Genomic DNA, 16,002 nt, shown 5'->3' with positions numbered 1-16,002 from the left:
GGTAAATTGATTTGTACAAAGTAATTTTACTCTACCGAAAGAACGACATTTGAGAAAACACCAACTCAATGGAGAAACATTTTGAAGTGAGACAAGGAGTAGCACAAATGGATTACTTTTTCTATTATAAAGAGTTCCCATCCAAATACACCCTTATAGTTCACGTTGGCAACATAATAACATAGATGATTTTACGGAATCATATGAAATTACTCAAACCAAACTTTGCAGTAATGAAGTGCACGCTTGAGTGGAAACTGGAATTTGCATTGCATAATTAAACCAGTTTACAAGAACCTGATCATTACAAGAAAACTGAATATTTGAACTTGACAAATCAAACTTACAAATCGAGGTGGGAATATTATGTTGATTTGTTCCCTGTGTAAGCCAAGCTGTTCTTCGATTATGGCCAATGAAAATGAAGATATGGCATGCATTTAGATGTTGGTATTCTCTCGAGATAACAGGTAGGCACACCATCGAGCGTCATAAAGTTCCATAAAACAAATCTGCGTTCAAAAGTCGCCCCTGATGAGGTAGGTCTGCCACCCAAAGAAAAAAACTCTTTGGAGGCGTTTTCGCATAAACCCAGAAACCACAAGGATCTTGCAATAAGCTAAAGAAATCATAAGCAGCTCAAGCGTTAGTCTTTTTCATTATCTGGCCAGAGCAATCTCCATGGTCCGCTTCTGGAGCTAAGCCTGTAAATAACAACCACTTAGCGGCAGTGCACGAGGTTAAGAAGCATGAACATGAGTAAGAGTCTGCAACAATGTTATTCAATCTGAACTTGAAATTATCATCAAATTCCGGCTCAGCTCAAACATGTTCATTATATTTTTTAGCACAGACTATTTTGTGTGATAGCTCATGAATCATCACGCTCTAGGATATATTTATTAATATTTTAATAAATACATTTACAACTAAATGAGCTCACAAGCTAGAGCTAGAAAATAAAATAAAATTAAACAAAATTAGCTTGAACTTGAACACTAATCAAGCCAAACTCAGTATTAGAATTTCTTGTGACCTAAAACAATTTTAGCTCCAGTTCAAGTTAAAAAAGAAAAGAAAAGAGGAATGTCGATGATTCATGAGAATTTTATTATAGTCACTTTTTCACCTTAATACACCAGCGAGCACACGCAAAGTCATAAATAGAAACAGCCCACTCCAGACACCGGCAAGACCAAACAGAGGAGCAGTCATCAATATGAAAACTGAAGAGATCAGTCCAACAAGAGCCTGCTTATCCAAGCGAAACTGGATTATTTAGTAATACAGTATCTGATGAGGGATCTAAGATATGAGGGATCTACAAACAAATGTAAAACAACATTACCATGGAATATGCAGCAAATCCAAAGTCTGAAACCCCATAATAAAGCCCATCCAAAACGAATGCAACAGCATTCATCGGCTGAGATCCAGCAACAAACTACAACACAAAAATAAGTGATCAAACATGTTTCAGTAAAACAATGGCTCTGTATCCCTTGATAAACAGGATTCTTAAATGTTATCAGGCTCCATTTCACAAAAAAAAATTCAAAATATGTAACGTTGGCATTAATTTGTCATTAGTTCATAAAGCCCTGACTGTGAAAGGATTTATGTTAAAAAGTAAGAATGTTATACACCAAACTCCAGAAATATCAAATGCTGCTAAAGTTCATTATGATATGTTTAAGGAACACTCTCCTACAAATCCTCAGCTAAAAACCCAAGACCATCCTTTCATTCCAATAGAGAATAGAATACACCCTCAATATGTTTTTTACTGATCTAATCCAAGATTTCTGAAGTGCTCTGAATACCTTTAGTGGCATATGAGTTAGCTCACTTAAAAACCAAGTCTATGAGGTTTAAAGAGATATAACTGTATTACAATACTGTAATTGATTCTCTTCAAGCAATCAGTACCACCTCCTGTGCGTGAGCCAAATTCAGGAAGATTTCCCGCAGAATTTAAATTATTCTTTAGTGGCATATGAGTTGGCTCACTTAAAAACCAAGTCTATCAGGTTTAAAGAGATATAACTGTATTACAATACTGTAATTGATTCTCTTCAAGCAATCAGTACCACCTCCTGTGCGTGAGCCAAATTCAGGAAGATTTCCGGCAGAATTTAAATTATTCTTTAGTGGCATATGAGTTGGCTCACTTAAAAACCAAGTCTATCAGGTTTAAAGAGATATAACTGTATTACAGTACTGTATTTGATCCTCTTCAAGCAATCAGTACCACCTCCTGTGCGTGAGCCAAATTCAGGAAGAATTCCGGCAGAATTTAAATTATTCTTACCAATGTTCCCGATCTCGCTATTCCAAGAACTTCTGAGTCTGGACTAAATAAGCTGGAAAGAGCACCGAATCCAATGAACAAAATTACAGCCAAAGCCAGGCCCATGATTAAACCAACCTGAATAAATCATCAAATGAATAGAACATTCAGCAAGGTAACCATTCTAATCAATCAACATAGAATGTAAATTTAAAATGCATAAAAAATTTATAGATGGTTTGTACCTGCAGCACTTTGTAAACCAGTTGCCGTGCCAGACCGTAGTTCCCTTGAGAATAGTCACTAGCAAGTAGAGCCTGCGAAAAGAATGTCGAGAAATGAGATACTTTTATGGGAATAACTTAATCCTCCTCCAAAGTAACTCCAAAAGTGTTGCCTGAATATGTTTTATTATGTCTGAAAAATTTAACACTGTTACCTGCCCTGCAAGTGCTAAACCATCATTCAGCAAAGATAAGGCTAGCCAAACTTGAAAACAAATCTGATGCCCAGCCATTTCTATGGGACCTTCACGCGCAGCCATGGACGTAGCTAATGTTGTAGTCATAAGAACTGCTATAGTTCTTCCTGTCAGGAGAGCGCCTGGGAAATGAAATTAAAAATAAATGTCGACAACTGACTTTGGCTCATGTATTTGAATGTTTCATGCCATTCAAAATGTTTATATGGCCCTAGAAGTGATATGGATGATTTTTAGACCAACAGTCCTTCGTATTTGACATACCCGGACATTATTGGATCATTATTCAGTTGCTTACTAAGTTTTAGTTTTAAATTTTAAAAACATGAAGTGTTCCTCAAACTTCATGCTTTGACAAGGATTTTTTCTGATAACAGATTAACAGCAACACGACTTGTTTCTGGACAATAAATTCTGCTGATGTCAAGGAGATCTCAAAATAAGCCATGTTTGAACTTTTGGATGTAAAGAACCAACAATATGCCAATCACCAATTTGTACTTTCAAGTCATCAACTTGAGATTGGCAAATATAACCAAATGGAGTCATTAAACAACTCTCTATGTTCTTCATCGACATACCGGATTTAAGGTATTGAAAAATCCTTTGCCCACTGATACTTGGAGCTATAAGTAGGACTTCATCGTTCAGCTTACATAGAAGAATTACGGCTATCAAGTACCTGATAAACATACACAAAAATCTAAAGATGACAAGGGAAATCCGAGTTATCATGTTATACTTTGTGTGATGCAAATGCAGAATTAGTTTTACCACATCAACGACGTACTCAGAAATCACAGTAGACATGGCAGCACCACCAACACCAAGCCCACATAAGAATATCAGTATTGGATCTAGTATTGCATTTAGTAGGTTCCCAACACCTAAAAACCACACCAGCCATGGTCAGGGATAACTGTACATCGTGACATAGAAATGTCCCAACTAGCCCCGCTGTAATTGCTACTATCTAAATTTTTTTTAGCTAGAGTCAAGTCAAATGCTAGTGCTTTTTTGCTGAGATTCTAAGAAAGATCATACATAGGTAGTCATCCTTTTGAAAATCACATCAAGTTGCACCCTCAGATTGGAGGACTAGTACTCTTCAATAATAATAAAAACACCCAAAAGGGATGACTTCTACAGTATGCTAGTGAGCGCATGTAGGATGCAGTGAAAAAAATTTGCAACATGATACTTGCCAACAGCAAATAATGGTGTCTTTGTATCTTTGAATCCTCTGAAAGTTCCTTGAGCGGCAAGTGCTACTACAATCGGTGGTGCACCGAAGGCCCTCAGAGTGAGAAATTGTTCAGCTGGCATACGCATTGGTGAATCCTACAATAAGCCAAATGTGAGTAAGGGTAAGCAAGCAAAGTCTTCTATGGATCATGGCTAATTTAACTGGGACAATGAGTACAAGTTTCACTAACAAACCAAACCCTTTGTTGCTTCAGCTAGCAAACAAAAAAATGATTGCCAAACAGAGAACTGAAATGACATCCTATTGTGCATATTGTTCATCAACCATTCAAGGATGGAGAAGTCTAGAATTGTAAGTAAGTTAAAATAGACCAAATATGAAGTTCCTTCATCAGCTGAGTAAGACATACAACAGGTATACCGATGGAATTCAATAGGAAACTGGAGCCTGTGAAAAGGGCAACTGTTTCTATGACGCCAAGGGCTGCAGCAAGCATTATCGAAGTTGATACCGAAGGAAGGAACATCTTTTTTTGCTGCTCTGCAAGACAATATTATCGAATAAACATGATGATGAGGAAAAGGACCACAGAACCAGGAATTGCCTGTATATGATGGTTTTATATTACCTTGATCAGTTTGATGAGAGTCATCAGCAACCATTTTAACTGATGCCTGCTCTTCAGCGACAAAGGATGTCGTTATATTCAGCAGAGGTACATTGAACAATTTAGACACAAGATTGAACACTGCACCTGATACACCAACTGCTGCAAGTTCAGCAGACCCTAGAAACATGACACAGTAGTTTAGAAACATACTCGTGATGAACTCGAAACATCAAATTAAATGATTTCTGGGAAATGCGTGGAAGTTATTCTAATGACAACAGGCGCAACATATGAAACAGTGACATCATCCGATAAACACGGAAAGTTATGAGCCTGCATATGTGACCCACTGTAAAGCCCGAGTGTGGTCAGTGACCCATGAAGCCCAGGCCCAAAATTCCTCCCGTGCCAAGAACTCAAAGGGGTAGTAATGACATTAAAAGTAGAGATCATGAATATGATAATATCAACAGCTATTATACGAGGAATTAAAGTCGTTCCTGAAATAACCAATATATGGCAGTAATGAGGCAAATTTGAAAGGGGAACATCTAGGGTATATGCCTCTGATTTCACCTGTATAAATACCCCATCAAAAGCTTACAAAACTCTGACAAGCATAAAAATTAGCATTGATACTATTTCCAGCGAGGACAAGAAATTGTTGGGATATCAGGGAAATAAACGAGGTAACATCGCAGCGGAACATCATAAGTGATATCAACAATGAATAAGATGAACACCAATATTTATAGTGGTTCACCCCAAGATTGGGCTACAGTCCACTCTAAATCTCTCAAGGAGATCACTTCTTTATTAATAACAAAAAAGACAAGAGAATTGAGAATACAAAGTATTTCACTCAGAACACTCTGATTTTAATACTCACTTTCTCTCCACTAATCATATTTCTTCCAAAGATAAACACTCCTTAAGAAATCTCACACTAAATCCTTTGTCTCACTTCTACACTTATGATTGTAGATGAGAGGATTTTTGTGTTTTGGTGTGTTTTTGAAATGAAGAATGGATGGGTATTTATAGGTGAAGTTTAGGGAAAAAACAAAAAATAAAACCTCATTGCTTACATAATCAAATCAATCATTTTTGACTAATCTCAAACCATGTGTTAATTGTGTTGTTGAATTCAAATATGGCTTGCTTGAATATTAGCAATTCTCCCCCTCAAGCATATTTTGTGAATTCGATCAAACCAGCAACAGCTCTACAGTATTCCAACTTCCATTTCGGCAATGTCTTGGTCATCATATCAGATCCATTTTCATCCATGTGAATCTTCTCAAGCTTCAACAACTTCTTCTCCAATACATCTCGTATCCAATGATAACGAACATCAATATGCTTTGAACTTGAATGCACTGAAGGATTCTTTCCAAGATGAATTGCACTCTGACTGTCACAGAACAACTTGTATTGATCTTGCACAAAACTTAATTCCTCCAAAAACCCTTTCATCCATAACATTTCCTTGCATGCCTCAGTTGCTGCAATGAACTCCGCTTCAGTGGTTGATAATGCTACACACTTTTGCAACTTTGACTGCCATGACACAGCTCCCCCTGCAAATGTAATCAGGTATCCTGATGTAGATTTTCGGGAGTCAACATCTCCTGCCATATCTGCATCTGTGTAGCCTACAAGCTCAAGTCTAGATCCTCCAAAACTCAATCTATGTTTAGAGGTTCTCCGTAGATATCTGAATATCCATTTTACTGCAGCCCAATGTTCCTTTCCCGGTTTTGAAAGGAATCTACTCACTACACCTACTGAATGAGCTAAATCCGGCCGAGTACATACCATGGCATACATCAGACTTCCAACAGCTGAAGCATATGGAACACCTTTCATTTCTTCTTCCTCATCCTCTGTAATAGGACTCTGTTTTGAGTTCAACTTGAAGTGGTTGGCAAGAGGACATCCAACTGCTTTGGCCTGGTCCATGTTGAATCTCTGAAGTACCTTTTCAATATACTTTTCCTGCGACAACCAGGTCTCCTTGGCATACCTGTCTCGATGAATTTCCATGTCAATAATTCTTTTTGCTGGCCCCAAGTCTTTCATAGAAAAAATCTTGCTTAGTTGCTTCTTTAGGCCTTTGATTTCAGAAGCATCTTTTCCAACGATCAACATGTCATCTACATAGAGCAGAAGCACCATCAAAACATCATCAGAGGTATCTTTGACAAACACACAATGGTCTGCAGTGGTTTTCTTGAATCCCTGTTGAGTTATCAATGATTCAAACTTCTTGTACCACTGTCTTGATGCTTGTTTGAGACCGTACAAACTCTTCTTTAATCTGCACATGAGATCCTCTTTCCCCTTCTCTGCAAACCCCTTTGGTTGGTCCATGTAGATTTCTTCCTCCAAATCCCCATGAAGGAATGCGGTCTTGACATCCATTTGTTCCACCTCCAGATCGAGCTCTGCTGCTAACCCTAGCACAATCCGGATAGATGTCATCTTCACCACATGTGAAAATATTTCATCAAAGTCGACCCCATGTTTCTGTCCGAAACCTTTGACGACAATCCTAGCTTTGAATCTTGGTTGACTACTGTGTTCTTCGTGCTTCAATCTGAACACCCACTTATTCTTCAAAGCTTTCTTGCCTTTCAGCAACTTCACTAGCTCAAACGTCTCATTATCATGCAATGATTGCATTTCTTCTTGCATAGCCTCCATCCACTTATCTTTGTGTTCATCGGTAATAGCTTCCTCGAAGCTCTCTGGTTCTCCCCCGTCAGTTAGCATGATATATTCATTTGTGGAATATCTGGTTGAGGGTCGCACTTCTCTGGTTGAGGGTCGCATTGTGAACACGGATATCATCATCCTCATGATCGTTCTGCAATTCTTCATCTTCAACCGGTTGTGGAATTTACCGTTGAAGGCCACCACTCCAGATCATGTTCAGATCCATAATTCTCCTTTTCCGCAGTCTCCAAGAATTCATTCTCCTGAAATATGGCATCACGACTTCTTATAGGCTTTTTGAGATCTGTATTATAAAACTTGTAACCAAGTTGATCCTCACCATAGCCTATAAATATGCACTTTCTTGGTTTGACATTCAACTTCTGTCTTTCATCCTTTGGTATATGAACATAAGCAACACAGCCAAATACCCGCAAATGATTATAGGAAACTTCTTTGCCTTGCCACACCTGCTCCGAGACATCATAATTGATCCTTGGTTTTGAGTGTCCACACCCAAATTTTCCGAGAATGATCATCGATAAAAGTTACCCAGTACCTCGCTCCTCCGAGCGACAATGGCATCGGACAGATCTGAGTGCACCAGATCTAGAATTTTATCGGCTCTGCTAGGAGGTGAACTTTTGAATGATATTCTGTTTTGTTTTCCGGCTAAGCAGTTTGTGCATTGTTTCATATGAACCTGCTTTATACCGGGCAGAACTTGCTTGCTCACAAGGCGTGTAAGATTCTTTTCACTTATGTGACCAAGACGTCGGTGCCACAACTCTGTTGAGTTTTCTTCCCCTGCGTAGTTCACTCCTTCAGAATGATTTTCCTGAACTACATATAGCTTTGACATCTTTAATCTCTTTGCCACCACAAGTGATCCTTTTGAAATCTTACATATCCCATTTCGGAAGGTTGTACAGAAACCTTCTTCATCAAGTCTTTCGACCGATATCAGACTCAGGCGCATCTCTGGCACATGCCTGACGTCTTTCAGGATCGGTGTAGAGCCATCCACGGTAGTCAAGCTCACATCTCCTTTTCCCACGACTCTGGATAAGTCGTTATTCCCCATCCTCACCATACCAAAGTCCCCTTGTGTGTAGGATGTAAAGCATTCTCTTCGAGATGTGACGTGGACTGTTGCTCCACTATCGATCACCCAACTAGTTACTTGAGTTGCCAAATTTACGGACTCCTGCTCTAGCTCGTGAACAACATTGAATTCATCAATGACGTTTGTTTGCTCATCATTGGTTTCATGTTTGTCTTTCGGTTTTCGGCAGTATTTTTTAATATGTCCGTTTTCTCCTACAGCGATAACACTTTACGTTTGCATATCTCCCCGAGGACTTGCTTCTTCTTGGCTTCTGATTTGTGTTTTTCTTGATCTTGCTTCTACCCCTTGACTCAGCAGCCAAAACATCAGACTGTGAGGTAGAGAAACCTTGAGATCTCCGCCTCATCTCTTCATTCAAGATGCCACTCTTGATGAAGCACAAACTCATGACTCCTCCTGGTGCTGTGTTCGTGAGTGATACTTTTAGAGTCTCCCAAGACTCTGGCAATGAAGCTAACACAATCAGAGATATGACCTCGTCATCAAGTTTTATGCTCATACTTGATAACTGCTCCACGAATCCTTGAATCTCGTTTAGATGATCTGCGACCAGAGTTCCTTCTTTGTATCGAACATGGACAAGCTTGCTCAAATAGAATAATTTGTTGTTGCCACTTTTGGAGGCATATAGTGTCTCCAACTTCGTCCAAAGTGTATGAGCATGTGTCTCGTTACAAATATGATTGTACACGTTGTCATCGACAAATTGTCGGATGTACCCACAGACTTGCTCGTGCTCGATTCTCGAAGTTCCATTCGGCATCTGATTTATCATCTGGTTTAGACTCGTTGAACACCGGTAGGTGCATCTTGGTGACGAATAAAAGATCTTTCATCTTACTTTTCCAAAGTTGATAATTAAAGCCATTAAGACTAATCCTTTTGCTTGTGCGTACCTCCATCTTTTGTGACTGCTACCAACGAATTAATCGTCAAAGCCTGAACACAAAAGAACCACTTCCCTAATACTGTCTAGAAAGCCTTTTATGATGTGGAAGTTCAGACTAAGCTGCAACCACAGAGCATACGAGGACTTCCTATAGTATTTGAGAATCTAGCTCTGATACCAGTTGTTGGGATATCAGGGAAATAAACGAGGTAACATCGCAGCGGAACATCATAAGTGATATCAACAATGAATAAGATGAACACCAATATTTATAGTGGTTCACCCCAAGATTGGGCTACGTCCACTCTAAATCTCTCAAGGAGATCACTTCTTTATTAATAACAAAAAAGACAAGAGAATTGAGAATACAAAGTATTTCACTCAGAACACTCTGATTTTAACACTCACTTTCTCTTCACTAATCATATTCCTTCCAAAGATAAACACTCCTTAAGAAATCTCACACTAAATCCTTTGTATCACTTCTACACTTATGATTGTAGATGAGAGGATTTTGTGTTTTGGATGTGTTTTTGAAATGAATAATGGATGGGTATTTATAGGTGAAGTTTAGGGAAAAAACAAAAAATAAAACCTCATTGATTACATAATCAAACCAACCATTTTTGACTAATCTCAAACCATGTGTTAATTGTGTTGTTGAATTCAAATATGGCTTGCTTTTTGAATATTAGCAGAAATTTTCGGCTTAGATTATCCTAATAAAGGAAAACTCAATTTTTCAATCTTTCTTTCTTCCCAATTTTAGTCATTCACTTCTTGAAACTAGGCATTTTCTTATAAAATCCGAATGAACATGTGTATGATATAAAATAATAAAATTTTGAAAACACGAAGTAAAACATGTTTTAGAACCAAATGATTGGTCTAAATGTGTGATCCGGTTTAGGTTATGTTCTTATCCTGAAGTGTGGGATATGATAATTGTTACTCTACCTAATAAAGTAGGAAATTATTGTTCCAATATCTTCAGACACTAATGAGGCCTAGTAAAGTAGGAAATTATTGTTCCAATATCTTCAGACACTAATCGAACACGGAAAATGGATACTATCAAATCCTTCCATAGAGTTCCAAATGCAAACAATCTATAGCTCACAACATCTACCAGATTCAAGACTGTCACAACTTTAGGGAATACCTTTTCCGGTGAATTCTTAATCCCATGCAATTATTAAAACAAAAAACAACCAATTGGTCATCCCAAAAAAAAAAAAAAAGTTACCCAAATGGCCAACATATGCCGTATCTACAAGTGAAGCAATAGGGTCAGCAGCAAGAGCCAATGTTGCTGGCAGTGCAATCGACAAAATATCCATCCCAAGTCCATCTAACTTGAATCCACTCCTTCAAAGCCAAAAATGTTAACACATCAAACCGAAAAATCACAACGTAACTGTAGAAATACACGAAAAACAAAGTACCCTAAACGATGCACCAACGAAGAGAAAGAATTCGAAACAGAACCGCCAGAAACATCATCAAGTTCTGGGCCTGGATCCGGGTCACGCTCACACCCACTGTCCCGATCATCCGTCACCATGGAATTCGCCTTTCGCGGCACGTTGTTGGAGCTTTTGGTAGCTGACAATTTCTGGATTTTCCGAAATCGAGAAGAAACATGATTGGCGCATTTGGTAGAAAACTTGTACTGTGGAACGTTTTGATCCGGTAAATTTCCATAATAGTTGAGACTGAAGTGGCAAGAAAGGAGAAAATGGCCGTGGTGGTGGTGTAAGAAACTACACGCCATTGATGAATCTTCTGGGAAGAAAGAATTTTGGATAGATAGATGTTGCTGGATAAATCTCTGTTGTAGAATTTTAACGGCTATTATGCAATTCCATCGTAGATCATGTTTGCTGTGATACGATTGACAGTTTATTCTCACCCTAAAAAATAATAATTTTTTTTATTTTTGACTCAAATAAGATATCCGTCTCATAAAATACGACTCGTGAAACCGTATCACACAAGTTTTTACCTTTCCAGGTAATCAAATATATCCAATGGTCACGTGAGCAATTACATCAGAGTTTCCGATATTTTTTCGCTTGAATTAGGTAATACGGTTGGACGGAACCGATCCATCCACATATGAATGTTAGATGCCCATTCTTCGTCATCGTCGTGGTCGTCTAAAATTATAGTAATATATATATGATTTATAATAGCACGATAAATTTTTATAAAAAAATATATTAAAATCTTGTTATTGTTGTCCAGAGAAATTGTTTTTGAGAAGTAAAGTATGCATGCAAATAAGAAATGCGTTACAATTTGAATTGCATACATTATAATATTCAAATTACGTGCTGAAATTGTAATTCTCAAAAATTTCTGTCCAAAAAAAAATGTGTGGACAACCATGATTCGGTTGACCGGAGTTACACACGTTGATAGACACTGCCCTTTTATATTCACGTTGGTTTATCCAATTTTTTAATGTATAATCAAAGAAAATGTTCCAAAGCAGAGATATAACTTGTGTGAGATGATCTTACGGGTCGTATTTTGTGAGACGAATCTATTATTTGGGTCATTTATGAAATAATATTTACTTTTTATGCTAAGAGTATTACTTTTTATTGTGAATATCGGTAGGGTTGATCTGTCTCACATATAAAGATTCGTGAGACTGTGTCACAAGAGACCTGCTCCAACTATAATTAGTTGCGTTTTGAAGTTTTAAAAAAAAATCAGCTTCTTTGGACATAGAACCTTGTGGCTGCCTTGTATCAATTTATTCCTTGATATTCTCAATAGGGTAATTAAAAGCAGTTTTAACCTACATTTGCTATATAAATTTATAATTGTAATAAATTGCTATGGCTAAAAATGTCCCAATAAATTAGATACTGTAGTTATAAAATAGTTTCCCCATAATTAAAAAAACTTATTTTTTGTTTAATTAATGATGGTTTTAAAATGTGAAAAAATTATGAGGTTTATTTTTGTTTATGTATATTTTAATATATGTAACATAAATTTTAATTTTTCATCTAAACCACATAAAAAAACATTGATCTCAAATAAATAAATACCGATAAATTTAGTGATTATAAGACACGTTACATAAATAAAATTCAAAACATATCATCTTACTTGATTTCTTACATTCATCATATATATAAAAAATTGTCGAATAGATAATAAATATAATTATATTGAGAGGCAATATTTGTTGAAAGCAGTGGAAACTTGGTGTTAAAATTGGATTTGAAATATCTGTGTGATAATACTAACAGTACTTAAACGACAAAAGTCATAGATATTCTTTTTCAATTTCTTAACAAGGTCCACGGCTTCTAATTCCTGCATGGAAAATACCAGTTCAGGCAAAGGATCAAAATTCATTGTTCGGGGATTTAAAATACCCAAAAAAGGAAAAATAAAAAGAGCATAACTCAGAAATAATTAAATCTCATAAGACATACGAGCATCGGTAAATGAAAACAAACAAACTATGGAGCGTGCAGGCAGCCCTCCTCCAAGGAATCCAAGATCTCAAAGCAAAGACAGCACAAAGAAACCATGAAACTCAGGATGGATAGCGCCGGCGAGATGATCTAATCTATCACCCGAGAGTTGTAAGCAAGATCGCCGGCGCTATCCCTCCTGAGCTTAGCGGGTTCTCCATACTTTAATCAAGCGGAAATCGGCATCAGTATTATATTCAGATTCAGAAATAAAAATGAGGGAGAAATGAATGCAAATTGGGGGAGTATTTATAGCAGCAAAGTAACGTGGGGAGATTACTTGTTCCCTCGAGAAGGAGCTCCCTGCCTTTGGAAATCTTTGACCAGATTTTATAATGTTCTCTCATTTTTTAAGTAATATTAATAAAATAAAATATCTGCTATTGTATTATATATAAAAAGCTAATTTGATTTATTTAATATTTTCTGTTTGGGTTTGGTTTCTTTTATAAGTAATAGTACTAGTAATGGTATTGATGTTTTACGGGGAAGAGAGAATTTAGGAAAACAAATTTGTATGTTATTGAAGATTAAAAATAGTTAATGCAAGAGTTTAAATGTTCAATATTTTTATATAATAGAAAGCATAAAAGAGAATATATTTTGTGACTTTAGACATATCAGGATACTAAGACCTCAATTTTATGTCACCCCTTGTTTGATACAAAGTATCCAATAATTTTATAATCGGGTCGATTTAGCATAAAGACAGTTCAATCGGTTGAATTGACGGTCAAACCGAAAAACAGTTGTATTATATAAAATAATAATATAATATCATAAATAATATATTTTAAATTATAAAGAATTTAAATGTGTGTATAAATAATAAAAAAGATATATTTATTCAAGTTTATATCTAAACATACATATAAGATGTATATAAGCATTAAAAAATATATTTACCAAAGTTTAAAACTTAAATAACTATATACATATATTCAAAATATCAATCATAGTTATATATTTTTTAAAAATAAAAACAATAAATTATAAAATTACTGAAATATAAATATATACATATATAAATATAACAAAATATTAAATTTAAAAATTAACTTTTAAAAAAAATTCGAAAAACCCGGTTGAGTCGGTTTTCCGGTTCATAGAAGGTTTTTGGTTGGTTTTGACCGATTTTAACCATTTTTACCGCCAAAACGAATTTTTAGGGTGTTTCATATCGAACCTGTGATCGGTTTCAGATTGAGCTGATTGGTGTGATCCGATTCTGAAAACACTAATAATATTCTTTTGGGAGCAATCTTTTTATCTTCTTATTATAGAAATTATTTATTTATTGTATTAGGAAAATAATTACACAAACATTCATTATTTTTCATTTTAAATATAGATTAGATCGATACATTTCTCGGGTATAGATATGTCTCATAAAAAATTTACTCAAATAAATAAACAAATCCATGTGACTTAAGTTAAAAAAAATTATAGATTATTAATTAAATTAGAAATATATAAAATTATAATTAAACAAATATAATAAACGATGTGCACTAGCAGACATTAATTTATTAATCATGGCATAATTTATTGAGCATCTTAATTTTAATTTAAAACACTATTAAAAAAATCATCGACTCAACTTATAGTGTTTATGACTGAAATAACCAAAAATGGTAATTTTCTAGTTAGACAATAATGATTACTGACTAAAGTCCATTTATAAGTTAAAAAGGCCTCTGCCGACTACTTTTTGTTTCTCTTGAAAATCGAGTATTTTTGTGGTTGAATTATTAGAATTAAAAGGTCCAACTCTATTTTCTTCCTTCATCATTACTTCCCTTTTGTTCCACTAATCTTCGGGTCAATTATGAACCAAAAATCTTGGGTCCTTTTGGTCCATAGATTCTCATTTCCAAGAAAATACATCATTAAAAGATGGCTTAACAACTTATAATCAATAATATAGTAATAGTGAATACCCCATCATCAAGTTAAACGTCGCAATCTTACAATTAATCGGACACCTTAACCAAAATTTAAGATATAATTTTAAATAATAAAGTAGATTTTCGATAACATTAAATTATATATCATATAATAATATTTGCAAAATTTATAATCATTAGTACTTTTAATTGATCACGAAAACTTTATGTGAAATATTTCACAGCATGATTATTTTTATAAAATAAAATAAAGACAAGGAAATAACTAGACAAATCTGAGAGGCCCGTACCCCTCTATCTAGCTAGGTCGTGGTTATAGGCTACAGAATCGACTCCAAAGTCTTTGAGCGATCTTGTTCTCTGACTCTGCTTGTGTTCTTCAGTAAACGATAAAAATTTCGAGATTAGTATTTTGTGAGACGGTCTCATGAATTTTTATCTGTGAGACGTGTCAAATCTATCGTATTCACAATAAAAATTAATATTTTAGCATAAAAAATAATATTTTTTCATGAATAACTCAAATAAAATATCAGTCTCACAAAATACGACCCGTGAGCTCATCTCACACGAATTTTTACAAAGTTTTTCAATCTATATGTGGCAAATTTAAATATTTCATTTTTTTAGATATTTACATAATATCAAAATATCGAGTTTTCTGGGGAAAAAAATCATCATTTATTATTTATGATTTTTTTTTTTTTTCAAAATGATGATTGTAATAACTGATTTGAATGCGAACTTAAAAAATTAAGCTTCTCAAATAATCGGGTGGTGCGGTCAAATTTTTTTTATCGAGGATAGTTTTCAATATAATCAAATTTTATTATTTGATTATAAAAAAAATATAAATATGTATTCAAATAATAATGTACTCGAAGAAATAATATCGAATTAGAAAAGGGACCATATCTATTAAGACTCACCCTCCTCCCACTCTCATGCAATTGCAAACATATTTATTAACTTCCAGAGTAATTCGATCTGGTGGGAGCTCTCATGCACGAACTTTTGTCTACAAATTTGTTTTTATAATAGGAATATATTTATGTGTGGGGTGCATAAATTTCAGAATTTGCCGGCTATATCTCTTGATAACGTTAACCCAAAATAAAATAAATAAATTGTTATTCGAAATATACACAACGAATAAAGCAGAAATTTGATAAACAAATTTGCAACAGTAAACAAAAGACAAAATAAATCGAAATAGATATATCTTTCTGAAATGCCACAAGAAATGTCGATCCTGCACAGAAGAAGAGAAA

At 35.3% G+C, this 16,002-nt stretch overlaps 1 protein-coding gene across 1 annotated transcript; it reads right to left on the bottom strand.

The window, feature by feature from the left end:
* Positions 1-251: 251 nt before the first annotated feature.
* Positions 252-11,181, bottom strand: LOC142525909 (protein DETOXIFICATION 44, chloroplastic). Its single transcript, XM_075630195.1, has 13 exons — positions 10,770-11,181; positions 10,571-10,692; positions 4,607-4,765; positions 4,388-4,518; positions 3,977-4,112; positions 3,562-3,658; positions 3,353-3,453; positions 2,730-2,893; positions 2,536-2,607; positions 2,312-2,428; positions 1,349-1,444; positions 1,130-1,251; positions 252-704 (listed from the first exon to the last, which is right to left on the bottom strand). Exons 1-13 carry the CDS (start codon positions 11,096-11,098, stop codon positions 647-649), a joined length of 1,704 nt encoding a protein of 567 aa, XP_075486310.1. The 5' UTR covers positions 11,099-11,181; the 3' UTR covers positions 252-646.
* Between the last annotated feature and the right edge of the window lie 4,821 nt (positions 11,182-16,002).

Source organism: Primulina tabacum, chromosome 2 (genome assembly GCF_025594145.1).
Source record: "Primulina tabacum isolate GXHZ01 chromosome 2, ASM2559414v2, whole genome shotgun sequence".
NCBI classification, from domain to species: Eukaryota; Viridiplantae; Streptophyta; class Magnoliopsida; order Lamiales; family Gesneriaceae; genus Primulina; species Primulina tabacum.
Note: the sequence above shows the minus strand (reverse complement) of the source record. Positions and strands in the feature narration are given on the sequence as shown.

What these genes read in the sequence shown, in the direction of transcription:
- LOC142525909 (XM_075630195.1), bottom strand. Translation starts at nt 11,098, where the DNA reads ATGGCGTGTAGTTTCTTACACCACCACCACGGCCATTTTCTCCTTTCT. An exon ending in GGCATATGTTGGCCATTTGG is followed by an intron (nt 4,766 to 10,570) that starts GTAACTTTTTTT and finishes TCATGTTTCTAG; the next exon opens with GGTCTGCTGAACTTGCAGCA. An exon ending in GTGCTCGCTGGTGTATTAAG is followed by an intron (nt 705 to 1,129) that starts GTGAAAAAGTGA and finishes TGTTATTTACAG; the next exon opens with GCTTAGCTCCAGAAGCGGAC.